Source organism: Dermacentor variabilis, chromosome 8 (genome assembly GCF_050947875.1).
Source record: "Dermacentor variabilis isolate Ectoservices chromosome 8, ASM5094787v1, whole genome shotgun sequence".
NCBI lineage: Eukaryota > Metazoa > Arthropoda > Arachnida > Ixodida > Ixodidae > Dermacentor > Dermacentor variabilis.
The window spans coordinates 104,820,186-104,845,478 of NC_134575.1; the positions used below are offsets into that span (position 1 = coordinate 104,820,186).

Here is a 25,293-nt window from a genome sequence, read left to right on the forward strand (position 1 = left end):
AATGCCGCTCTGTAATTGCTGCGCGGGCATTGCGGCCGCAGTGTCAGGTTTCATTTTACTATGTTATTATACAATAACATAGTAGAATAACAATTATCCCTTCGGAGAACAAATATTTTTCTTGTTCTTCAAGCAGTATGTATCCCTCGTGTGTATTTTCGCGCTTATAGTTTTTCATTAGTAGGTCTTGCGAATCGCAGCCGGACAAAACATAACGTCCTGCTTGCCGCTTCGAACAAATAAAACATATCGGCCCTATCCGGCGCCCTGTACTCAGATGTACGGGAAGTAGTCTTACAGAAAAAGAAAAAAGGAAACAGCAGTGCAACATTCAATTCACGTTTCCGTCTTCCTCGCGTAACAGAACGCGTAGCAATTGGCACGGGTTCTTTTATTTCGGTCAGCACTCGGGCGCCGAAAACAGTTTTAGATAGCTATTATACATGCTATGCTTTGACCCGCAAACCGCGTGAATTCTTTTGTCCAATCCATGCTTAACAACAACATCAAAACAAAACGAAGTGCCCTAGCCACACTGTGAAGAAGAATGACCAGCGAAGTTGTGTATGATGGCCTCTAAATGGCGAACTGCACCTCCACCGCGGGTCGGCCCGGCTTTGCACTATCTTCGGGATTTTTTTTTTTTCTACACGGGGACACGATAGCAGGGAAAGCAGCACTTGAAAGCTTCGCTGTAAAAAAAAAAAAAAAGAAGAGAAAAGAAAAGAAGCGGCGCGATAGCTTAATTAGTGGCCGCATACTTGATATATGACGTTGCGCCCACGGGTTCAAACCAGGTCGCGGAATTTCATGCGAACGAAATGGCGAAATACTCGTGTATTTCTGTTTGGATGCGCGGTAAAGAACCCGAAGTGGTGAGAACTGCCTCATAAGCATATCGCCAGACGTAAAAGGCTAGAATTTTGTTTAATTAAAAAAAGAACAAGAAATGAAGAAGGAATTTGCGCCCCTTGGCTTTTTTCTATAGGGGTGTTAGCGAAAGAAATTCTCGAGTCTGATTTCTGAAAAAAAAAAGAAAGAAAGAACATGTTGATGTGCCGTTCTCGATTGTGCGTCCGCTCAACTAAGCTTCTGTATTATAAACGGCTGCTTTCAGTTATCCGGTGCACTATCATAAAGACAATAACGAAGCATTTAAAGGAACGGCATGTCTCACATACGTACGCATAGAGATATTTGTAGATCTGCTGTGTTCGTTGAAGAAGATAAGTGTGGTACGTACCACATTGGGCACGCAGTGTTAATTTGTTGCAGTTTTGCAGACGTGGTGATACTGTCAAAAAAAAAAAAAATGTTTTCCTTGCCTGAATCAAGTTTGCAGGTTTACAATCTGTCCCAAAACGGGGCGTTTATATTGGATGACAGCTGGGAACTTGTTCTGCAGAACCGATTAGCACCCGTGCGCTAATTCTCTCAGGAACTGGTGCGCCTCTGCGCAACAGCCACGATTCTCCACCAGCACAATCATTCGGAATAAGAGCCCTAACTTGCATCGGCTCCTCACCTTCGAGACTTCAAAAGTGCTGTTATGCGTTACATTTGAACGGAAACAGCTATAGTAGATTATTTTTAATAGTGAATTCTGTAGTCGGATACGATCTGAATAGCAAATACCATTTGATAATACAATATGTTTCTACTTCATTTCACCTGCTGGCACGTTGAAGGAGATCGCCAGACAAGCCACGGAGATTACTTCAGTAAAGACTTCCCGGTACGTCTCCCCGATTCAGTCTGAGTACATCTTTTCCCTATAACACTGTCGTTCATATTAACGTCCAATAATTGCCTTGATGCCTTTACTCGGAAAGTGGATTGATTCACGTAGGGATATGGTGCAGCTCTTGAAAGAAACACGCTTATTCCGGTCAGGAGTTGTCACTTTTTCAATCAGTGTAGTTATAATATTTGATAATTGTTCACTTACATACATGTCATGGATATTTATGTCTATGTACCTTTACATTTACCTAGAATGCATTAGATGCGCGCATTGCTCATCTGCATCTTCGCGCCACGGAGTTAAAGCTGGCTTATTTCCCTATATATTGCTTTCCTTAATCAGTGTCCCTGATCAATATTCCACCAACAAGAAACGGGCGTAAAATGACATGATATCAATAAAATTTTCTTACGTAGCTTGTGTTGCAGATAGGCAGCTTCTGTGGCAAAAATAACCTGTTAGCTTTTAAAAAAACAATGTTAAAAATGGCAGTTTACCTGGCTAAGATTATTGGTACCGGCCGAACAGAGTCGCGGGCGCACGAAAGCAAGTAAAACGATAAAAAATTTTACTGCACAGGCTTTTTGCCAGAAAAACTGGGCGTCCGCCAGCGTTCGAACGCGCGCTCGCTAGCAGACGACGCACTTGACAACGACAGCAAAATTGAGGACGTCACGTTGCATAACCCATGCCTCAAATATTTATACGTAGCAAAAAGGTGTCAATATAAATTTGATGTGGAAATAAAGCACTTCTATAAGAGCGTACGCGCGCATTCGGTCTCAGGGCCCACAGTGAAATTACGTTGAATATGCCGCGAAGCGCGCCTCAGCCTCAATCCACTTCGCTCGTAGCGCCCTCGCAACATTTTTCCACATGCAGCGCCTCAGCGAAAGTACGCCGTTCGGTCCACTGAACCATAGTATAATTTCTCGTCTCTTCGTGTTTTGGAGTTTTGGGTTCGGCGCTTTCTGCTGCCAGTTCACGCCTAAATAGCTGGGCTGACAGCTGTCGAGTACGTGTTCCGTGCCGGCTGCTATACATCAAACTATTATGTGGGCTTGCACAACAGCTCAACTGTACGTACGCATGTGGTGGCGCGTCATTTCCACCCGTGGTCCTTCAATGTTTGTCGAGGGTTCTTCAAAGCCCATTGCTTGGTTTTCCCGCAAATCACCGCGTTATTCATTTACTTTACGAAGAAATCCGCAAGTCGCTTTAAACGAGAAACGCGACTGTCCGAGTATGCGTGTACAGTGCGCGTCACCCTTGCGTAGAGCACAGGTACGGCGGCCGCCGGGACGCTCCGGAGGCAGCCAGCGATGTCCACAGGTAGCTGCTGGGCTCGAAGTAGGTCTCCGGGCGCGCTGCGGCCGACGCATCAAATATCGGGCCCAGGCACTACCATTCGACGTTGCTGGATGACTGCAGAGCGCGCCGGCGGTTGCCATTCGCGCGCAACGAAATATTCTGCTCCGGTATCACCAAGCAACGCCAAGTTGTGGGCTAGCATCAGGAGCAATTAGGAGTGCATAAAGCAGTGCTGGAAATCCAATGTTCCCCATGCTCTCTGAGCGTGCTTTGTCCCTCATTGCGCTGCCTCTTTCGGACGCAACTGTCGAAAGCGTGTTGTTCATTAGAGAAGGACACGGGAGAGCGACACGTACTACACAGCGCTCTCTCGAATCCTTTTTTTCGCTGTGTCCTTTTGCAATGAATCGCCAACAAGGCCAAGCTTCCACGCGAAGTCGTGTTGTTCAGCCAGGTTTCGTTGGCAAAGAGTGATGTGAGAAACCGCATGTCGAATGAGACACCGCATTAAGTTTGGTCTGGCAGGCGGAGTAGGGGGCTGCTGCGAAGATTTTCAGCCAGATGAACAGTTTGTGTCGCGTTTCAACTCGGCAGTTCTATATGGTTCAAGCGGCAGCAGGAGCTAACTTAAGTGGGGATAGATTGTATATTTAATCCATTTGTGTAAATCCACACTGTAAGCACCAACTAGAATTCTATGCAATGTTTTCTGTTTGTTCTTCGTTTTAGTCAAGCAGCTTTGTATTACGTAAAAATTGTGATTGTTTCATGATTAATTTTTAATGTTGCATATTATTACAGTGATAAGCTCTGTAAATATATGAAAAGGATGTTTGTCCACAGTGAAGATGGCAAAGCAAACTCGCCAAAGGTCGGTGAATGACTGCCTTGCCAGCGTCAGGATGAGAACTCTTAGTTTTCCATACCATACTCCTGCGGCAATTTTTCCTTTTAAGCTATGTGTGTACAAGTTATTGCGATTATGGGTTACTTGTTATATGCACATTCTTATATGCACAATTACATGCTTTGTGACCATTGTAAATCCTCTTTGTTTGTCTTACTATTCATTACATTGTACGTTGCTCACGCATATTTTCGAGCTGTCATGTAAAGAAAGAACTGCATTTGATTAACATAATAGCTGTTTGTGGTACTGTTACGTCCATATTATTTTTGCCTGCATCGCTGTGTTGGTTGGGCAAAGAGTTCTTGCCAGTTTGCAAAGGTATTTATAGTGTTCTACTGACTTTCTATTCTGATGTATAGTGCTTGAATTTGTTCGATAAAGGGGTTCATGACATCCGTGCGAGACAAATAAAATAGATTTTGTGTGTTCCTTAGTGGAATTAACCTTTCTTTATTTTTTTTAAATCGCACTCAAAGTACGATACACAGCCCTCCTTGGAAATTTGGCAACATACGCATTCGTGCCTGCATTCACAGAAATTTATGTACATGTTTTTCACATTGCACGAATCTTACCAGAGAATCCCTGTTTAAATGTTGCGGTGTTCAACTCTTTCCGACACTAATACCACCTGGATTATTGCCAGTGCCATAATCGAGGTGGCAATTAAAACTGTAAACTTTAATTCACCTCTTCTGTTATGGGCCAGCAAGTCGTTCTGTTTGTTTCCATTCAAAGGTGAATTGCAGTCACAACTGCTGCCTCTTCACACAAGGAAAATGTGAGAAGGTTTCAAGTTTTTTCCCAAGTTCAGTGTGTCTCCAAGCAGCAGTGTCTGCTAACTCTGCATCGAGCTGCTTCTGAGTAAATTGAGAGAGAAGGTGAGAGAGTGAGAGTGGGAGGGAAATAAAATGTTTATTTTATAAGTCAAACCTATAAAAAAGGCATCCCTATTTTAATGCCTTGAGTTCGGGCTGCTTCTTGAGCACTCGATCGTGACTAGCCGAACCATGATCCTCGAGGTTGGAGCTGGCAATATTTCGCCCGACTCATACAGGAAAGTGTCTCAGGTAAAGCGAGGCTTGAACTAAAGACAGCTCAGAACACAGCTCAGTAAATAATGTCATGAGTAAATCGAAAAAGAAATTATTTGGTTCATTGTAACACTAAGTGGTGCCTAAACCCATGTCTGAGTGGCAGCTTTCACTAGAATTCTTTACGCGTATCTTGAGGCCAATGTTGCATTAGTTGCATGAGTCGGAAGTAATTTTAGAGCTTGAAAAATATGTGGAGAAGATTTGGACACCATCTAAAAGACACCTGCGGAGCATCATCAAATGCTTTGGCTATCTTTTGGGGTACTTTTTGCTCACGAAAAATTAGAGTTTGGCTATTTTTAGGCTGCATTTCGAGATAAATTTGGCCATTTCTTGTTGGGACCATTTGGTAACCCTGCTTTCAGATGTAACAATACATTTACTTGACTTAAAGCTTGTTAGCATCACATATGTGTGAGCTGTAGAGTTGTGTCATGCTTTGTGTAAGTGGTGAGTGAGCAAGTAAGCAAACTCACTTCCCTGCTGCTGTCGCTTGGGAGCACCTTCAAAGGTAAACATAGATGAGCGCACAAATCGGCTCATTATACCTATGTCCGCTGCTTTCTTTGTTCATGTTGGTAACAGCACTTTTGTACACAGAAGGAAAGGAGCGGGGGAAGAGGAGGACTTTGCTTTTGGTCTAGTGGCCTCACCCCATCCAGTGCTTTAATGCCAAGTTTTTTAAATAGACTCCTTGTAACAATATGTCATGTTCGTAACTTTGCATCCGTGATCACGATTGTAATAACACGGATATGGTAGATTACACAGGTAGTGTGTCTCCTTAGTTTTTGTCTGTGCTGTTTTTAGAATATTGGTTACGAACTACCCGGACAAACTCTACACACCTGACATTTGCAGCTAAAAGAACTTTTTTTCTGGTTGCGTGAGGAGCATATGTTTCACTGTGTGGCAATTTTGTAGTGAAGTGCTCTAGGCCCATATCCCTGGATTTGTGTATCGTCATTTGTCTAATTTGTTTTACTGTGCTACTGCTGTCTTTACAGTTTGTGCTGACGTTAGTTGTGCCCATCAAGATCTAGCCTATCTCTGCATTGTTGACAACAATTAGGTGGAAGTGCTGATTGCTGCTGGTTGCCTTAGTCCAGGATCTGGTATGTATATCCATTTGCTCGAGGCATGCAGTTGATTCTAAAGCTTGAGATATTCCAGTAAATGAAGATTGAATTAAAGGTCGTTTGAGTGATGCATGAGTCCATATCACTGTTGTGCTATAGGGGTGGCAAGGCACCTTCAGATTTAGGCGAGTAAGGCTGGCCAGTTATCTCTTGGAAGTTCCCACAATGCATTAAATGCCGATATAAAATTGTCTAGGCCAAAACACTTATAGTACTGTGTTGCACTTGATCCCTGATGCCATCACAGAAGACATAGTAGAAGAATCCAGGAAATTTGTTTCCAGGTGTCCCGAGAGAATAAATCATAAAAAATAATCATGTTGCGAGCTACGACTGATTGTGCTCAGCTGTGAGCAATTTCCCTGTGGGACTACTGTTGCTTTCCAACATCTTTTGTGTCAGGTTCACTATAAATCTGTGTCTATATGTACAATCGCGGTCAAAAATACCCGGCTGTGGGGCCACACCACGGCGCTGCTATCTCCATCAGGCACCTGGTTTGAGGGTGCACTGAGTGATGCCAATCTTCACCCTCACTCTCGTGTGGCCAAGTCACATACTTGATAAATTTCAAGTGCGGCGTTCGGCTGTTTCGCAGGTGACGGTCAGTTAGAGCATTCATCAGTGCATGCTTGCCTTGCTCCCCTCGCCAGCTCGCATCTTTTGCATACGCACACTGGCTCCGCCAAGCGCGAGTGCGGCCGTTCAGCTAAGCACACGGAACGTATGCCTGGTGGTGTCCAAATGATTTGGTTTTACGCTTCATGCTCATGGGTGCCTTGCGCCCGCGTGTGCCACGGCACACTTACATGCAGGTTCTCAACGCAAAATGCCATGGCAAGGCATTGGTGCATAGCAGTAGCAAGCAAAGAGCCGCCACTACATTAGTGTCAATGCCTATTCTGACTAATGTTCCATTCTCGTTTAAGGCAAAAGAGCTACTAGGCTCACATTGCAGAAACCATCCGAACCTGTCAGCTTTTCCCGGTAGCCATCTGCCACTGCTGTGCCAAAAACTACAGCAGCACGGCAAATGAAGCAAAATGGAAGTGCTTTCCTGTGCACTGACCATCAGCAGTGAAACAGCTCTGCTCCGCAGCTGCTCCTGCGCCTACGTATCTCCACGTACGCTCCACGTATCTTTGACCACGATTGTACAATGCATTTGCTGCACCATGAGCGATGCCTGTGAACGGTGGTGAAACTGTTAGTATAGATTAGGTCTCAAATGCAGGAAATGCCAGTAGGCCGAAACAATCACATACATTTTTTTCAACATCAGAAATAGCTCTGGAGGCCCGCAGGTATGCTTAAATGTCTCAGTGTTTGTCTGAGTGGTGATTGGAAACTGTTAGCCCTATTGTTCTTATGGTCATATATTATTGCAACTTTGACACTTGCTCTGGGCTTTATGTGTAACAGTGTGGTGTACGCTGCATTTCATTCTTGCATGGATGTGTGGCTGCGATGAAATCTTCTGAAGGGAATATCTTTCCTTGGCTCTTTTGACTGTTCTTGCTGTTAGTTGATGGTCTGTAATGGCTGGTGGTCAGACTTGGCAAACAAGACATTCGTTCACTCCTTTTCATTCTTTCATTCGATTGTTCTTTTGCTCATTCACCCGCTCGTTCGTTTGGGCTATTCGCTTACATTGACAATCATCGTGTATGGTCTCCGCACATTTTTTCTTCACTCAAGTTCACACTCTAATTGGCTGAACAAGGTGCCAGCAATCTTACCAACAAGAGCTTAGGGCCTGCACTCTTGCTAACGTTGCATATCTTTGATAAAGTTTTGTCTCACCTCCGTTATTACAGCAACTCATTTCTTGACGAGTTGTACACCATTTTTCATAACCTACAAGCAGGTTGAGCATTATCATTCCTTGCATCGCATATCACATTGTGGCAGATGTGTTGAACATAAATTATAGGGTTGTATGTGTAAAAAATACAAGCAGAGTATGAGGCACGCCGTAGTGGCAGACTATGGATTAGGTTTGACTCCCTGTTCTTTGAAGGGTCCCTGAAACAGTTTGGGACCCGCTGTGGTTGCTTACTGGCTATGGTGTTGAGCTGCTAAGCACGAGGTCGCTGGATTGACTCCCAGTGACAGCAGCCGCATTTCGATGGGTTCTTTAATGTGCACCTAAATCTAATAAGACCACGAGTGTTTTCACATTTCGATGGAATCGAAATGTGAAAAGCACCCATGTTCTTAGATTTAGGTGCACATTAAAGAACTGCAGGTGTTCCAAATTTCCGAAGTCCCCCACTACAGCGTGCCTCGCAATCATATTGTGGTTTTCGTACATAAAGACACGTAGTTAAATGTTCTTTTTTGAAATGGTTCGAACAAGTTTTGTAGATGCCTAGGGTACAGCTACAGTAAAACAGTCGCATCACAATATGTGTGAAGCGTCTCATATCAAGAGAGCTACAGAAAATTACAAGTTACCCTCCTTCATAGCCATACGTTTTCTCATGAACTCGCAGAGTAATTAGGGTTAAGCTCCACTTTCACTGGCTCTGTGTTATGATGGGATGTTATGTCGTCTACTTCTGGTTGTCTTGGAACCAGTGCATGAAGTTCCTGCAACTTCGCAGTCGATCCCAAGCGCGATCTATTGAAGCAGTGTGCGTTGTGAGCGTTGTGTAGCAGCACTGAGTGTGTCCGGCATTCTGGTAACCGCAGGCGAGCTGGGCACTTTGATGGATGGTTGTAGATGTAAAGCTCCTCCCCATATTTCTATTGCTGTGATGAAGGAGCTTCAGTGTAGACATTTGTGAGCGGCCTTGTCGGTCTGCATGGTCCAGCCACCTCTTGGCGCAGAGCTTAACCAGCCAAGAGCTAATATTGCTGCAACCAAGTGTAAAAAAATTTAAACATTTAGAAAAACATGTTCACGATTACGTTCCTACCAAAAATTTATGCCTGCAGCAAAATACAATGCACTTAGTTACTGCTATAGTAGTTCTGTGCTTGAGTGCTGTCCCACCAAGTGGCTGCATCGTGCAGGCTGTTCACATTGGCCCCTCCACTCATCCCGTAAGGTGTCCAAGCATAGTTCGCTTGCACTTGCGTTTAACCGAATACGTCACGTGAAACACTGTTGTGGTATATGGTAAACATTCAGCGTGAAGTGATGGCTGCAAACACGCAGGTGCTGGTGTCGATCGGATACTATCAACCAGCGTTGTAGCCGCTCTGCTCGCATGTTTGCTCCACAGAGGGACACAATGTCGCAGCTTGACATGTTGCCAATGGCTACATTTGTAGCCCACAACGCAAGGGCGAACCATATTGCTTGTGAAAAGGCAGATCGAGACCAGCGCCAACCGCGCAGCTCGCGTCATAACGGAGCATGTTCTAACATAAGCAGACATTTACTGTAGGCTGGCAGTGCTTGAGTGTGGTGATAAGTTGGTCCTTGTTTCAGCTGCTTGCTTTTTTTTATGGAAACAAATTAAAATTTCAACTATTACAAACAACATTTGTTCACCATAAAGTTGGAAAAATTATCAATGACGCACCCTGGGCAGCCAATCGGATAACTCGCCCTACTGGCGTCATATAGTCACCTCACATCATTTGGTCAGGGGTGGCTTAAATCTCAGGGCCTGACTGGTGTTCTGTGATCGGTAGCGATGTACATTTTTAAAACCTTATAATAAATTACATACTTTTTGTCACTTAATGATCAGAAGGGTCAACTCTTAACAACCTAGCACATTTCTAAAAAAGAATCAAAATCGTTTCAGTATCCCTTTAGAATGCAGTTATATCTAAATGCACAAGTGTTCTTGCATTTCACTCCCATTGAAATATGGCTGCTGCAGTCGGTATTGAACCTGCAACCTTGAGCGATACTATAGCCACAAAGCCACCACTGCGAGCACAGAAGGGTTGATTTCACATGCTTCTGCTTCTATTGTATTGCCTAGACCCTACCGTGATAACGCTTATAACGGTGATAACACCTATAAATAAAGCTAGGAAGAAATTACATCAATGGAAACCATAAACATACTGTCATGTCCTAATAAAATGCAAAAATGAAAGTGTGTCATTTCTTTCACATTAGAATACTTCTAATTGCTTCAAAGAAAAATTTTGGGATGAAGCAGGTGCCCACTTTACGTTGTGCCTCCAGTGCTTGTCATGAGCATGCAAACAACTGCCTGCTCAACGTGTAGCCAGATGCACCACTGCGGCGACACAATGTTGCCGACAGCGTCACTCCAGCTCCGGCGGTACAGTCGCGAGTGCCACCACGCGGTGCCCACTCGCAATGCATGGCGACATACCCACAATGGCAAAGCAAGCTACGTCCCAGTTTCTTTAGAAGAGGCATTGGTCAGTGCTATATGAACACTGAGGCAGACACAAGTGAATCGCATGCTGGAACACGCTAGAAAATAACTTTGGGCAAGCAATGTAATGTGTAGGGCAGGTAACTGACGGCCTATCTGGGTAACGGAATCGGTACCAGTCCAATTGACATGCAATTGTAGACAGCAGACATGTAGTGTGAGAAAATAGAAAACCTGCAAGCACAGGATTGTATCAGCTGGCATGAGACATGGGGTGACTGGAGATCCTATAGTCTACATTAAATAGGCTGATGGTGGTGACCTCAGGATTCTACAATCACTTTTCATTAGTTGTACTGCACCAATAGCTTTACAATATATCAGATGAAGTGTCTGAGATATGTTCTACTGTCGTAAGCCTTCCACGAAAAAGAGGTTTCCCTGCTTTTGAGTATTCAATGTGGATTGTCCTTTGTAGTCCTTTAGGAATACCGAACCGAAGGGGTTGTTTTGTGTTCCTTGGCTATGCGTTGTAAGGTGTCCCTTTATTTATTCTACTGCTGTATTTATGTTGTGTTTTTGATGCTGTAACAAGACTGCAATCACCCAAATGATTTTCTGCAGGCTTCACAAATGCGATGAGCCTAGCTGAAATCATCGCGGCCAAAACGGCATGCCACAGCACTTCCAATGTTGCCGGTCAGGTCGAGGTTGGCATGCAGTACAGCTTGCCTCTGGCTGACAAGTCTGTCGGGTGCTCGTTGAAAGTAGGGAGCGAGTCTAGGAGCGTGCAGACTACGGAGGCTGTGGATCAGCTAAGCTCCACCTCAGGTGGGCAGTGACCACCACTTCTCCTATATTCGCTTATGTGTGTGAGCATTGTAAATGGCTAAGTCGGCCTAGCTTGGTACGACTTGCTAAAGTGTGTACGACGTTGCTGCCGAGGACAAATGAGAAGGTTTATGATTCTTGTCTGCATACAGATTGGGGCAAAATGCAAAAATAATGCTCTACTGAGCACATGAAGCACCTTAGATGGCAGGGCTTTATCCAGAGATCTCTTGTCCTGGTTTTGTTGTAGCCCTTACATAACTATACGATAACGTTGCACCCAATTAGTCTCTTAGTTATGTCTAGATTGTTGTATTAGTGTAAGAACATTAATGTAGATCAATGCAGAATGTAAGTTGACCCTTGGGTTTGAGGTGAATAAAATTGAAACAAAATTCTGTAATGCAGTCAACTGTAGAACATATCTTGTTTTATCAATACGCTCATTCATTGAGGGAGGTGAAAACCATATGGGAACTGTCAGGCTTCTTCTTCTGGCACAACTTTGAGTCATGACATCCCATAGCACATCATCGGTGATGACTAAGCAGGACTAGGCATGTGCAGCGCTGTCATCAGGCAATGAGCAACATGCACTGGGCACTTGAGGTGCACACACTAGCAATCGCTAGAGTCCACCTGTAGGCGTCTCGAGGCGACCGTTGGCGATATGTTCGTTTTGGTCCTCTCCCATTGATAGCAGCTTCAGGTTTCTTGTGCCATGTCTGCAGGCTGCAGTGGCTGATGGGACCCCTTCTGTACCACCAGTTTGTCCCAGTGGAGAGGTATTCGTCCTCAGCACTCTTGTTACTATGTGCTACAAGCTCACCCACCTTTGCTGGTGCGAAAAGTGAAGCCTTTTCTCTTTAAGAATTGAGACACTAGTGAGCACTTCAATTGCTTTTGCATTAAATTGAATCTGCTGTCATCAGGAGAGATTGTGCACGGTGCTCACAAAAGAATTCCGCCAAAATGTCTTTAAGTTCACTGTCAACAGGGTAGCGATTACACAACAAAGCTTATTGTGAAAATCGAGAGTTGCTCTGTTTTGCTTTCTATTCATAGAAACCAAGCAACACACTGCCACAATCTTGCTTTGCGCTTCCACCCATCTTACCACATTGTTTTCAAGTGCAGTTACAAAGTGAAGCCCTGACATGTTATTTTGCACCCCTAGCAGTATTAAGACGTGTTTGGACAAAGCTTACAAAATTGGCGTGTTTGCCACAGTAATGAAAAGATGATGACGCTTTCTCCAATTTACCAACTTGAAAGAAGCAAACTTTATTTTGTTTCACAGTATACTACATGGCAAACACAGGAAAGTTGTGTAAGTTATATTGCGACACATCATCGAGGCTCAACTTCTCCTTGGTAATTCAGGTGCAAATGGTTGCAGCATAAAATTAGCAAAATGGTTTACAATATGTTTACTGGTACAAAGTAGAATATTTTTGGACACCCGATTTTAAGGGCCTGCCCGAATATTTCGGCCCTGCCATTGTACAGTCACATGCTCCATATATTTATGTATAACAATGACCAAAATTTTTCATGTTTCAAACAGTTCCCGTTCGATCTTTAAAAAAATTTTCTCACAGTCGCAAGTCAAAAGGTACCGCACAGGAAAATAACATCGCCGTCAGTTCGTTTTTCTGCAGTCTCACACCAGCGTTGCGTACATCTTGCCTGCCAATTCAGAGCTTCCATTTCCAGTACAGTCTCAATAGCAGGCACCGCTTGCTGCACTCTCCCACGAGCCTTTTTGCTGTCATTGTGGTCAGCACACGTCAGTTGCATATGGTCAGTGGTACTGTTTGGATCATCTCTCGTTTGCATTGTGGTTTTCTTCAGCTGCATACCGCAATGCTAGGCTTAGCAGTTTCAACAACCAATTTTCTTCAATGGTTTCATTGTCAGCTGCTACCAGTGGTACCAACACTGCCTTCATCGTCTGTCTCCAAGTCGACGAAAGCTTCAAAGCGAGGAAATTGTAGCAGATTGACAGTGCAAAAAGCAGGCCACCATTATCAGAAAAGTGTAAAGTGACCTGTCACAATTGGCCGTCGGAAAAGAATTAGCAATCTCAAAGCAGACAATATCAGACTACATAAACAACCACGTGAAGATTTTGGAAGCTGTCGAGAAATCTTCTGGATCCCGACAGAAGAATGTTAGCCAAGGTGCCCACGCAAAACATGAAGCTATTGTGATGTGGCTGAAAGCTATGATTGCTTTGCATGTGCCGGTGTCTGGCGATGCTTTAAATTAAAAGGCAGAAACTGCGGCGCTTCAGATGTACAGGCGCTGACAAAAGTGGTATACTCCATGCAGCGGGAGCCGGAGCAACAGCAAACTGCATCGCAACGCCATCTACAGGCAGAATCTGGGATCGAGACAGCCAATGGGTGCCCTTTATTATCTGCAGGCATTGACCATTGGCTGTCTCGATCCCAGATGCTGCCTGTAGATGGCGTTGCGATGCAGTTTGCCGTTGCTCCGGCTCCCGCTGCGTGGAGTTTACCACTTTTGTCGGCGCCTGTACATTAGGGGTTTTCAACTGAGTGATGGCTGGGTCCGAAATGTGAAAGGACCCCTCACCAGGTGTGGCTATTTTGACCTGACAAGCGCCGTGCATACACTGCACATTAATGATTGTGTCTGCTAGGTATTACAATTCTACGTACCACCGAAAGAACTGAAATTTCAAACCAAACGCTGTTTGCCCTTTTTCTTGTGGGTGCTGTGCTCCCAGCCAGAGAGTCGATATATATCGCACAAGTGCGCCCATGTACATCGCACTGCTGTGACATCGCTCGTAGTGACACGTGACTTCGAGAATTATTCAAGACAATATCTGTCATTTGTGTAATCTGTTGCCTCAGTAGACAAATGATAGTCTAGAGAAACAATAAAACGCACACACCGAATGCCTGCATTTTTGTTTTACTTCACACAGCAGCAAGAGAGATGTACTTCTGTTTCGTTTGCTTGTTCCCATGTCGTGCGGTTGCACACGCAGACAATGAAAGTAGGTAATTTTCTCTTGTGTTCCAGCATCCAAACTTCTGAGCCACTTGTGCCTGCCTTAGTGTTTGCTTAGCACTGACTTATACCGCTAGTCAGGTGTTCTCGTGCACAGCGAGCAAAATTATGTGCTGCATGAAACGAGACAAGCGCAACAGCTCGCACGATGCTGTCAGTGGAAGTGTGGTGCGCAGCAAAAAAGAGAGGGAAAAAACATGAAGGCGGGGCTTGTGATGTATGCGTCACGCGATGCTCGAGCTCCAGTATGGGAGAACACAGGGAAGGAATTTCGCTTGCGGAGGCTATAAGGGGCAAGCAGAGAGAGTGTCTCTTGGCAGTGGCCCTCGCCTCCTGAAATCATGGGTTTGCGGCACTGAAATGTTTCTGCCTCAGTTATTAATGGACCAATTTGAATAATTATTGTGCCAGAACACTCCCTAGGCGGCAAGTAACAACTTCCAGCCTATAACCGAAATTTGCTGTGTGGCCTGGTGAGGGGCCCTTTAAGATGAGAAAGAACTTCGGCTTTAAGAAGATGCGTGGTGAAAGTGCCGCTGGTGGACGAGTCTGCTGTTGAAAGTTATCGTTGTAGTAGGTTATAGTCATTGTTCCAGCAGTTGGTCTTAGAAGGCACATTTACTGTATTTACTCAATTCTAACATGCCCTCGAACATGGCACACAGCCATGTTTCGTGACCTAAAAAAAAGAAAGGGGGAAAGGAAATCGCCCTTGATTGTAATGTGCACCCATTTTCCATGACCTAAAAAGGGAAATTCTCGACAGTACCGCACACCTCATTGTTTCACGTAGAAATACAACTTTCTCTCATTTGGAAAAACAAAGGCTTACTCGCAATGCACTAAAGTTATGATAAATAAAAGAAAGTCACAGTTTTGCTCAAAAAGCGACACATAGATTGCGATAGCAAATTATTAGACAGCTATGCATAAAGTAAGGATAGTAGTTTTATCGGCCGTTTGAACTTTTTACCATTCGCTTACTAACTAAATTAACAAGCATGATGTCACGCACGCACAAGCAAATATGAACACGTCTCACACGATGACTGTGGGAACTGTTTATCAAAACGCTGGAGCGAGAAAGTGCAGTAGCAGGAGCAAGCGAATTGACCTTTGTGTGACCTCTCGCTTTAACACGAACTAAGCGGTGAGAACACAGCGCGGGGTGCCTAGATGCGTAGGACCTTCATCGCATATCACTTTCAAGATAGGGGCTGCGTGACCATGCCATATGCAGCCGCCAACGGAGTGGAACGCCTCTCCCGTTTGCGCCTGTCCTGCATGCAGGTTTTCGTAGCTCGAAGCGCCCTTGATGCGGCCCGATTTCCATTCGTCTTTGCACACGTGATCACTTTCCTTTTAATTGAGGCATCATGTTGAACTTGGCGTGTCTTCGTAGTCTGCACTTCCATGCTGATAAAGCAAACGCAAAAAACGGGAAGATAGATGGTGGTCTAACACAAGCACATGTACTACAGCACATGAAGGAAGGTACGGCAGCTAGGCTTGAAGGGCATACGAGGTGGCCACCTTGTAATGCCGACGGCAATATGGTAATGCAGGTTTAGGGTCTTACCCTATTCTAATGCGTACGCAATTTTCGGACCCGATTTATTGGAAAAAAGTGCGCGTTAGATTCAAGTAAATATGGTAACTGCGACAAAACCGGGCTATATTATAAGTTTACAAGCTGTTTTATAACAAACTCTTGCATTCACTGGGAACCCTTGCCATGGTGGCGAGCACTGCAAGGGACAGCTGACCGTCCTCGTCGGTTGCAACATCCTGGGAACTGAAAAGCTTCCAATGCTCATAAGTAAATAGAAAAATCGGAGATGCTTAAGGAGAGTGGATGTTCAAGTGCTGTACGAAGCCAACAAGAAGGTGTGGATAAACAACTTCCTTTCAGAGAATGCATTCGGAAGCAAGGAAGGATGTTGGAGTGGCAAGGACCCAAAGTTCTGATGATAACGGGCAACTGCATTGCTCATGGCCATGTTAAAGACGTCTGAAATATGCCGGTGGAATTCTAGCCGCCAAACACATCACTCCTACAGCCAATGGACCAAGGGATTGTCCGAACTTCAAGCAGCTCTATCGGCCACGCATGCCTAGTTGCACAGTGCTATGCGTGGACAGTGGCAAGAGCTACAATGTTGACTTGATCGCAGCAGTCAGTATGCTTTCAGATGCATGGAGACCGTGGCCGAGAACGCAATCCAGAGCCACATGGGTTTCACGATCCAACATGAAATGCTGTAATCATGCATTGATTGCAACTCTATAGAACCTGATTAGGCCCATTCATCTGCTGACCTCATCATTCATTTGCGTACAGAAATGATGCTGGAGCACTTCACCAACGTTGGTGAGGTCTAGTTCTGTGCTTAAATTATCCATGACAAAATAGTTGTCAGGTGCTCTAAGATGAATCGGGCTTTGGCAGTGAGAAGCCAGTGTCTGTGCTTCCAACTCTGAGCTAACGCAAACCTGCAAGGTGCTTTCAGCTGTTTACAGTGAGAATGTCAGCTTCGTTGATGTGCAAGCTGATCTATAGGTATGACAACGTAGCACCTCGCTGAAACATATTGACGAGTTTTTAAGCCACTCGGTAAATACAGTGAAATTTTTTGTGTGAATTCGTTTTTTCGGAATGCCTGACTTTTCGGAGGCAGTCTCAAATTAGTCAGCGATTGTAAACGAATACAAAAATAAAATGTAACAAAGCTGCAATACATTTCAGCAGTGAAAATATTTACAGTGGAATCTCTATATGAACCTCTCGGGATGGTGCAAAAATTCATATCGTCCGGAAAAAAAAAAATAATTGGGGAAATCATCATGAAGGGATGTACAACGAAGTGGTTGACTTCTCAAAATTTCGCATTTTCAAAATATTTTTTTTTCTACAGTAATAAAGAACTCCATGGTCCTCGTCTTGATAGGATGGGTGCTTTGTCTGTCGGTGGGCTGGCTTGATCCAATCAAAGGGAGCCTTGTGCCAGAATTTCGCCGCACAAATCGCATTGCAGCTTGCCTTGCCGCTGATTTTCATAGACCAGGACTTTGCACCCTCGAACTTTTGTACCCTTGTAACTAACTTACATTACGCCAGATGCTAGTGTTACAAGATAGTCAACATGGACTTTGTCAACTCTATCGAGAGAAAGGTTTCCTGGTATGTGTCAAGTGCCATATATGTAATAGCAGAGATGATATGGCTTCCTCTTTGATTAATTAGCATGGGGGAAAGTACCACTTTGCTTAGCCCTGCGAAAAGCGTGATGCACCGCACACTGTCCTCTTAAATTTGATTTGCGTGCAAGGACTTTTTGGGCCCTAAAGTGCTTTTGTTAACCCCTATTTAAAACTTTTCTGTCTTTTAACACGTATTGCCATTGGTTCAAACTTAAAATCCTGCCGTGCTCAGAGAACTTCTGGACAGCTAGTACCATTCAGTGCCCAAAAGAGGAACTATTTTTGTAGTTTCGCTCTTGTTTCTTTTTTTTTCACCGTGGCAAGAAAGGATCATGACACCTGATCATTTGGTGGCTAGCATGCCAATTTTAAATGCTAGTCAAATATCAATGAAACACAGAGAGATGGTATGATGTGTTGTTTCTTTATTACAAGGTTGGAGTGATAAACTTTGTGTAATAGGAAAAGGCAAGCACATTTGAGGCACTATGAAATCTGGAAGATTCAGTTTCTTTTCATGCATGTTACACTAGAATATCAGAAATAGTAAAATAAAATAAAGCCAAGTGCTCGATATTGAATCTCTTAAGTGCAAGGGTCTGTGATGTTCAATTCTTATCCCAAATGGCAAATACATATTCTACAGGCTTTCCCGCTCAATTTAATCCAAGCACCAGTCAATTTAATCCGAGTGCCAATTCAATACAAGCACCATTGCCAAACACTAGCCAAAATAATCCAATTGCAAGTGAATTTAATCCAAGCACAACGTAATACAAGAACCTTTAGATTTGAAGGGAACTAAAACGTTGTGAAAATATTTGGGGTTAATACCTTTAAAATAAAAGGGCCAGGTGAGAGACCAGTAGCTTTTCTTTCACGTGACTAATGACAGCTTTTGGAGTTTTTTTTTTCTCCTTTGTTGTGAGAGTGACATAGCAGTTGACAATTCTAGCAATCAATAGAGAGGAAAAGTCACTGGTGAACATTATTCACTTATTTTACTGTCACAGCGTCAGCTTTCGCTCGTGAATGCAGTCATTGGTATCAATCCAGTTGTAATAAAATAAGCGCATTTTTGTTACCACTGCCAGCTGATAATGGCAAGTCATCAGTGATCGCTAGTGATGCGCTCACTGTGATGTTTTACTTTCATGCAGAATAGCATCATAGATACCAAATGAAGCGTCATTCAGACGGCGATTCAATAACTATAATATAATAACTAGGAGATGCTAAGATTGAGTCACTAGTGATGACAGATCACTTTGTGTACTGTGGCAGTCGCAGCCATCATTCATGCACGTCGTCGATGGCTCAAATGAAAGTGGCAATTAATGATCTTGAATCAGTCAACATTCCTAATCTGTATTACAGAGTCATTAATGGTCACTACTGATAAGCTCCGTTCGGTGTTCTTGTACTTTATGCGTTATAGCTTCATGGATGTCAAATGAAAACTTTTTTAAACAATGATTCAATTATGATAACTAAGAGATGCTAGAACCCCTTCAAATAGGCACAATGAATTTTCCGTTTTATGTATTACAGCTCCGCTTCCATTCTTTACCATGCTGCTGACAATGTACTAGGTAAAAGTAGGAAATCCCTCTATACTTTGGGCTCACAAGAAGCCAGGCTGATCTATACGCTAGGCTTCCGACCGTCAGAGCGCTTTGGTGTCGCACAGCAAAAGTTCAAGGTTATTTTGATTCTTCAGCCTCATAATGTGTGTTAAAGCATTTCGCTGGATCACCGAACATAAGAAGGAGAAGCGAAGCATAGCTGATATTTGTTTGCACAAATTGTGCCAAAGGTGCAAGATAGCGCAAGCAATTCCTTGCAAGGTGCGAGCAGATGATCAAGGGAGTTGCACTCTTCTGTTGGCTGTTGTTGCAATCCTCTGGACATCGTAATTCAGACACTTCTGTATAAAAAAAACAGATGGCAAAAGCTTCCATCTTAAAAGTATCTCGGCGTTTTTGTACAAAAGATAAATTCTTGAACTGGCATTCAAGAGGACAGAATACCATTCCAACTAATACAGACTCTAATATGACTAATACTGCTGTTGCATGGGTCAGGGGCACTGTTGCATGACACTGTTGGGACACTGTTGCATGACAGGCAGATGACCAGCATTGGGCATTGTGTGATTGTTGTGAGTGGTGTACTGGAACTTTTATATAAAGTGAATATTTTGAAAATTGGTGCTATGGTGGAAGGCAACTTGTGAGCATCTGGGCGACTGAGAAAGATGCCTGATCAAGAGATGACCAAGTAAGCTCGCTTTTCTGTTGTGGATCATTTCTGCATCATTGATGCCTACCAACGTGGTGGTGGGTTGAAGCAGCTGGCCAAAACACTGGGAATATATATAGAGACGGTGCGCTCTATTGCTGTGACAGATTGAAAAACAGCCTAGAAACATGGTGGTTCATCAAAAAAGTTTGGCCGAGATGTGGTGGAGACGCTGCATGAAATTATGCAAAAGAATCCATCCATTAGGCTTATGCAAATTAGGATGTGCTTCACAGTGAAGTTTCCCGGTACCAAAATAAGCAAATTGGGGGCTATGGTTATACGGTTCAGTTAGTAACTCAGAGGCAGGTTCACCGTAACCCTCCTGATTTCAAGGAAAAGCGCCGCAAATTTGCTCAATGGCTTCAAAACAAGGGGACTACAGTCAAGCGACACTACATTGACTCAACGAGCTTCAATGTGTGGTGTGCAAGAAGTTTTGGCATAGCAAGACGAGCTGCCCCAGCTATTCATCTTGCAACCAGCACGAAGGGCACAAGTGTAAATGTTTTGGCTTGCCTGTCTGCAAATGGCCTTCTGCATTGGACTTTAGTGGAAAAGATCCACTGGACTGTATTCAGCGAATTTCTCGACAATGTGTCCAGGAAGGTTCGTCATCAAGAACCTGGCGCTGAGGCCCACTGCTGTGCTGAGGAAGGTGTCCTCGGCACTACTGAGCACTCAGTAAGGCGGCTGCTGCTGTACAGCCCATTCTTCAGTCCAATTGAAGAAGCTTTTTCGAAGTTCAAGGCTGGTGTTAAGGCTTTTCTAGTGAGATGTTGAAATGATCTTTTCACGACACCACCGGGCATCTCCCAAGAAACAGCATGACCGGGCACTGTTGGTAGAGGCCGCGGAAGAGTTAATGCTGCACATTTTGCGAGTAGAGTGCGCTGCCTGTGCCAGGCAGAATTACACTTTTATGCAAGCTGCCCTAAAGTGCCATGATACGTAAAAACTGCTCAGCGGTGCATGCAAAAGAAAGTGGATAGTCTTCTAAGAGCTAACAGAGAGTTGATATTATAAAGGTTGGTCTCTCACAGATCAACTGATAGCTTTTATGGTAAGCATTTGTGTTCTAAGGCGTAGCTGTTGCAGCGCGGATCGTCAATTGCTTCATAAGAATCTGAAAGCAGTTATAATGTACTAACCATGGTACTATATGAAGGCTGTAAGACAAAAAAGACGAATTAGCTCGTTTCCCATCGATCTGCTGCAAGCCGATTGATGAAACGCTGCTTCTGCTAGGTTAACATTTTTGTTTCAATTTATTTATTCCAGTCAATTAATGCCTCTTGTGCCACTCTGGCGAAAAAAGGCTTAAAAATTGATAAAGTTGCCTACTAAAACCCTCTCCTCGGCTTCTTTGCAGAAATTTGATTGCATTGAATTTCGATTGCTTTTGAAGTGTATCGTGTTTGGACTAAATTACTGGCACTTTACATAAATTGACTGGCTTTGAGAATTGACGGCTGATTCGGATAAATTCAACGGCACTCGGCATTCTTGTTTGCTGCAATAATTTGTATGGCACCTAAATTGACTGGCACAGGAATCAAAACAAAGGGGCTAACCTTAGTCTGCATGGCTACCACTTCTGCTGCCCATCAAGCGGCGTTATAAAACAGAAGTATGCCTAAGGAGGCCGAGTCACACTAAGTGTGCTTGCTGAAGTGTCGTCTGCTACAAAGAAGGAATGCTCAGGTCCGTGTGCTCTACCCTAAACGTTGTGTTTGAACTACGTTATAAAAAAAAAAGCTCTTTACTTACACATTCAAATGTTAGTTGCCAAAATACTTCCTGTGCAAAACAGCCAGGCGTCTTTTCTATTGAATTGAATTGTAGTATTCTGGCGTTTTACATGCCAGAACCACAATTTGTTTATGAGGCACGCTGTAGCGGTGCACTCCGGAATAATTCGTAACACCAGGGGATATTTAACATGGCCCCAATGCACGAGAGACAGTGGTTGTGCATTTTGCCCCCATCAAAATATCTATTGAAAACTTAACTATATGAGAAAGAAGCAGTAGAGAAAAATTTTTTGTTTTATATACAAAAGGGGTTTAAGGAGAGTAGCTACAGTGAACGCTTGTTTAGCTTTAAATTAGAAAAAATACCTTAGCAAAATGGAAGGTAGTGCTATAGCAAATAGTAGTTGAGTATGATAAGCATGTTACCAATCGTACCAAGTATTTCCAAGTGCTGTAATGTCAGCAGAGGTCAACAAAACAGGCTGATATAATGGCAGAGATTAGACAGACTGCTCTTCGCACTCGAGAGTTTCCTGGAATACACCCGTGACGTGAATATGCATGTTGCATGGTCGGCTGAAGATATTGTTTGGCTTCTGCAATAACCTCGGCATACATGGAACCACTTTATAGACATCAATGATGGCTTCTCTGATGTTGGCTTCCTGCGATTTACAAGAACTCGAACAAACTTTGTGGTTTCTGCATTGCGGTGTTGAATTTCCATTTCTTTTGACACAGAATGTCGAAGCATCATTTCCATTTGAAATTATGGTCCCTCACGTGACGTCCCGGACAATCGTGTTGCTCATGTAGAGAACAACCGCAGTATTGACCATATATTCTTTCTGGAGGATACACGCCATACTTAATTTAATTGCTTCTCAGCTGCTTTGCTGTTGTATGCGGGTGAGGATGCCGACGATTCCCAGATTTTGCTTCTGACAGTGAAGCACTTCCTTATTAGCTACACGGGTCAATCTACGTAGCTTCCCTTGCTTTTGGGTTTTACGTATTTTATGTAGTGTAAATGTGAAGCATCATGTTTGAAGAGGGAAACGGCAGTATGCGGAGTTCTTGCTGTCAGGTAGCCCGAAGCCTTGAAATTTCCTGGTAAGATTAAGGAACGATTAACACCGCACTTACATGGATTAACACAAGATTGACCTTTGGATCATGCAACGAATGTTAGTAAATGTATTAAGCTCTCCCTGAAAGGAATTTACACAAAAACACATCAAAACGAAAGAAATACAAATGTTCTTAGCCTTTATGGTTCATAGTACATTCATAGTGCACTATTCTTATGTGACGCAAAACAAAAGACAAATAGTAGCGCACACGGCTATGCATCGGACAGCATACACGGGACACGGCTATACACGGCTATACACGGGACAGCATCGTGTTTCAGGCTGTAGCAAGCGATCACGTTGGCGCCGAGCAAGACCCCGCGCTCCTCTCTTGTATGACCAATGAAGGGAATCACGGTCACTGACCAAGTCTGAGGAATAATCTGACGTTTCGGAACCGCGTACGGGTTCCTCGTTCACTGAGTTGGACAGGAAATCGTGGTCACTTATATAGCCAGCACGTGACGTAATGAACGTGCATAAACGGCAGGCTTAGTCCCTGGTGTCCGGTTCATAGTAGCTGGCGTCGATTGAATGATTAGAGATTCTAGCAGCCGTCGGGATGACAGGTTCTTTTCTTTGGCAACAACAGTGGCATTGTCCCAATCAATCTTGTGACTATGTTCCTGCGCATGCTCGGCAATGGTGTTCGTCGTGTGACTATTATTTCTTACGTCACGTTTATGTTCCTTGAGGCGTCTGGAGAACTTCGTCGAACCCTTGATTATGTATGACCAATGTAAAATGGCAGTTATTGTTTCGGACACTGTACGGTGTCTTGTTCGATATTTTCAACATAATGTGCACAAAGTCGCAGACATGGTGTCTGTGAACAATTTTTACACTATTCAGTCTGTCCTCTATCCCTCCTTTTTGTTGGCAAAGTGACTGCATGGCTTTATAAATGACGCATGGCAGCTATGAAGATACTGGTCAAGTCTGCACCAAACAGCAAGTCTCGACGTAGGATACTGACAAAAGTGTAGCTGATTAGGCCTATGTTTAAGCTGCTTGCATTGTATAGCCATAACAAAAATTCACTGTTAGCCGACGTGGTGGTGGCCATGCAGCCGGTTGTTGCAGCTAGGTGGCCTCAAGTTTGTTCAAACCAGTAAAGTGCCTCAGTGATTGGTTTTGATATCATGCACCAGTCTGTTTGCCGCAGGTCGAGATTGGGTCTGCGGATGACATGCTGGCAGCTACTATGAAGGCTTTCGCAAAACTGAGCTCGTGCACCAGAGCCTAATCGGACAGGGTTGCAGAGTCAAAGGTCGTGCACATATACCTACATCTTGTGATGGGGTGCGACATGCATCAAGCTGCAAGACAAGCAAAACCGAACTACCTCCTCGGTATCCATCATTGTGGCATTTCAAGCATGTAGTATATCAGTCAAGCGCAGGACAGGGCAAAATTGAGTAAATTTTTCATGCCACTCGTGCTATAAAAGCAGTTTTTTGTGCCCTGAAGACCAGCTCCGTCTCAGTGGTATCATTGTTGCTGTTCCATCTGTATTTTCACTGCTTAGTCGTGCTTCTGATCAACTACCAACTTGCTCAGCTAGTAATTTCAATTGGAGGAATATATATTGTCAATATAGTACAGCCACCCAGTTATTTATTAACATCGTGTCAGCGTCAAATAAGTGGTGTGCCAGTGCTTTGCTTGGAACATCCTGGAAGACCATACGCTTTGACTAGCATGAGCTTCAAGTGCATGGGGTTTTCCTTACGCAGTATGTTTAATCTGCGAGGATACAGTGCTTGCACCATATTAATAAAGAATTGGGTGGCTATGTGCATTCAGCTTAGTTGTTTAGCAGATGAAGTGCTATAATAGAACATTTAGCAGGTGAAATGAATAATGAAGCCAAGGACAGCGTGAGGGTGGCAGAGTTAACTTTTTGTTGAAATGCAGAGTTAACTGTGAATTACTATTGAGTTGGTGCTTATCTCAGTCCTCTTGTATAATAACACAAGATTGGAACAAGTTGGGGAAGAAATACTGGCAGAATTGCGTAATTCATATTTAAAGCATTAATTCAAAAAGTACTAACTTACACAGTGCTTCCTTTTTGCACCGGAGCAGTAAGTTACAGCTCAAAAGCATTCTTTTCTTGCTCCAAACAGCAGATTTTTCTGCTCCAGAAGCATATGTTTCTTCTCGAAATTGCAATTTTTGCTGCTCTGAAAGCTGCTCCAAAAGGCAAAATGCCGCTTCCATCACTGCATACACTTGCCTCCCTTGTTTTTATCCAGCTGTGTTTAGGTTATGTTTTGTTATACCTGTTGAATATTATAGTACTTTGTTCTGTTGGGCGTCCCCAGGGGACGCCCCACTATATATGTTTAAACACCCTTGCTGCAACCGAGGGGTAAATTGGGTGCGGCGTAAAACTAGTGTGTGTGTCGTTCCTTCAAAGCCACCGACGATGCTCAGTGCCTCCCTTCACAAACACTACAATACATTCACCTCTTCGTGTGTTAAATGCATCACGCTTCGTCAAGGGGGCGT

At 43.8% G+C, this 25,293-nt stretch overlaps 1 protein-coding gene across 3 annotated transcripts in view; it reads left to right on the top strand.

Moving 5' to 3' along the window:
- Nucleotides 1-2,646: 2,646 nt before the first annotated feature.
- The window catches only part of LOC142590507 (uncharacterized), a 28,371-nt gene continuing 5,724 nt past the window's right edge, over nt 2,647-25,293 (top strand). Inside the window, exons 1-3 of one of the 3 annotated variants that reach the window (XM_075702686.1) lie at nt 2,647-2,823; nt 6,070-6,177; nt 11,139-11,345. In XM_075702686.1, the coding sequence (XP_075558801.1) occupies nt 11,153-11,345 (193 nt within the window). In that variant the 5' untranslated portion in view covers nt 2,647-2,823; nt 6,070-6,177; nt 11,139-11,152. The remainder of the gene's footprint in view (nt 2,824-6,069; nt 6,178-11,138; nt 11,346-25,293) is intronic. The other 2 variants (XM_075702687.1, XR_012830170.1) reach the window with 2 other exon arrangements.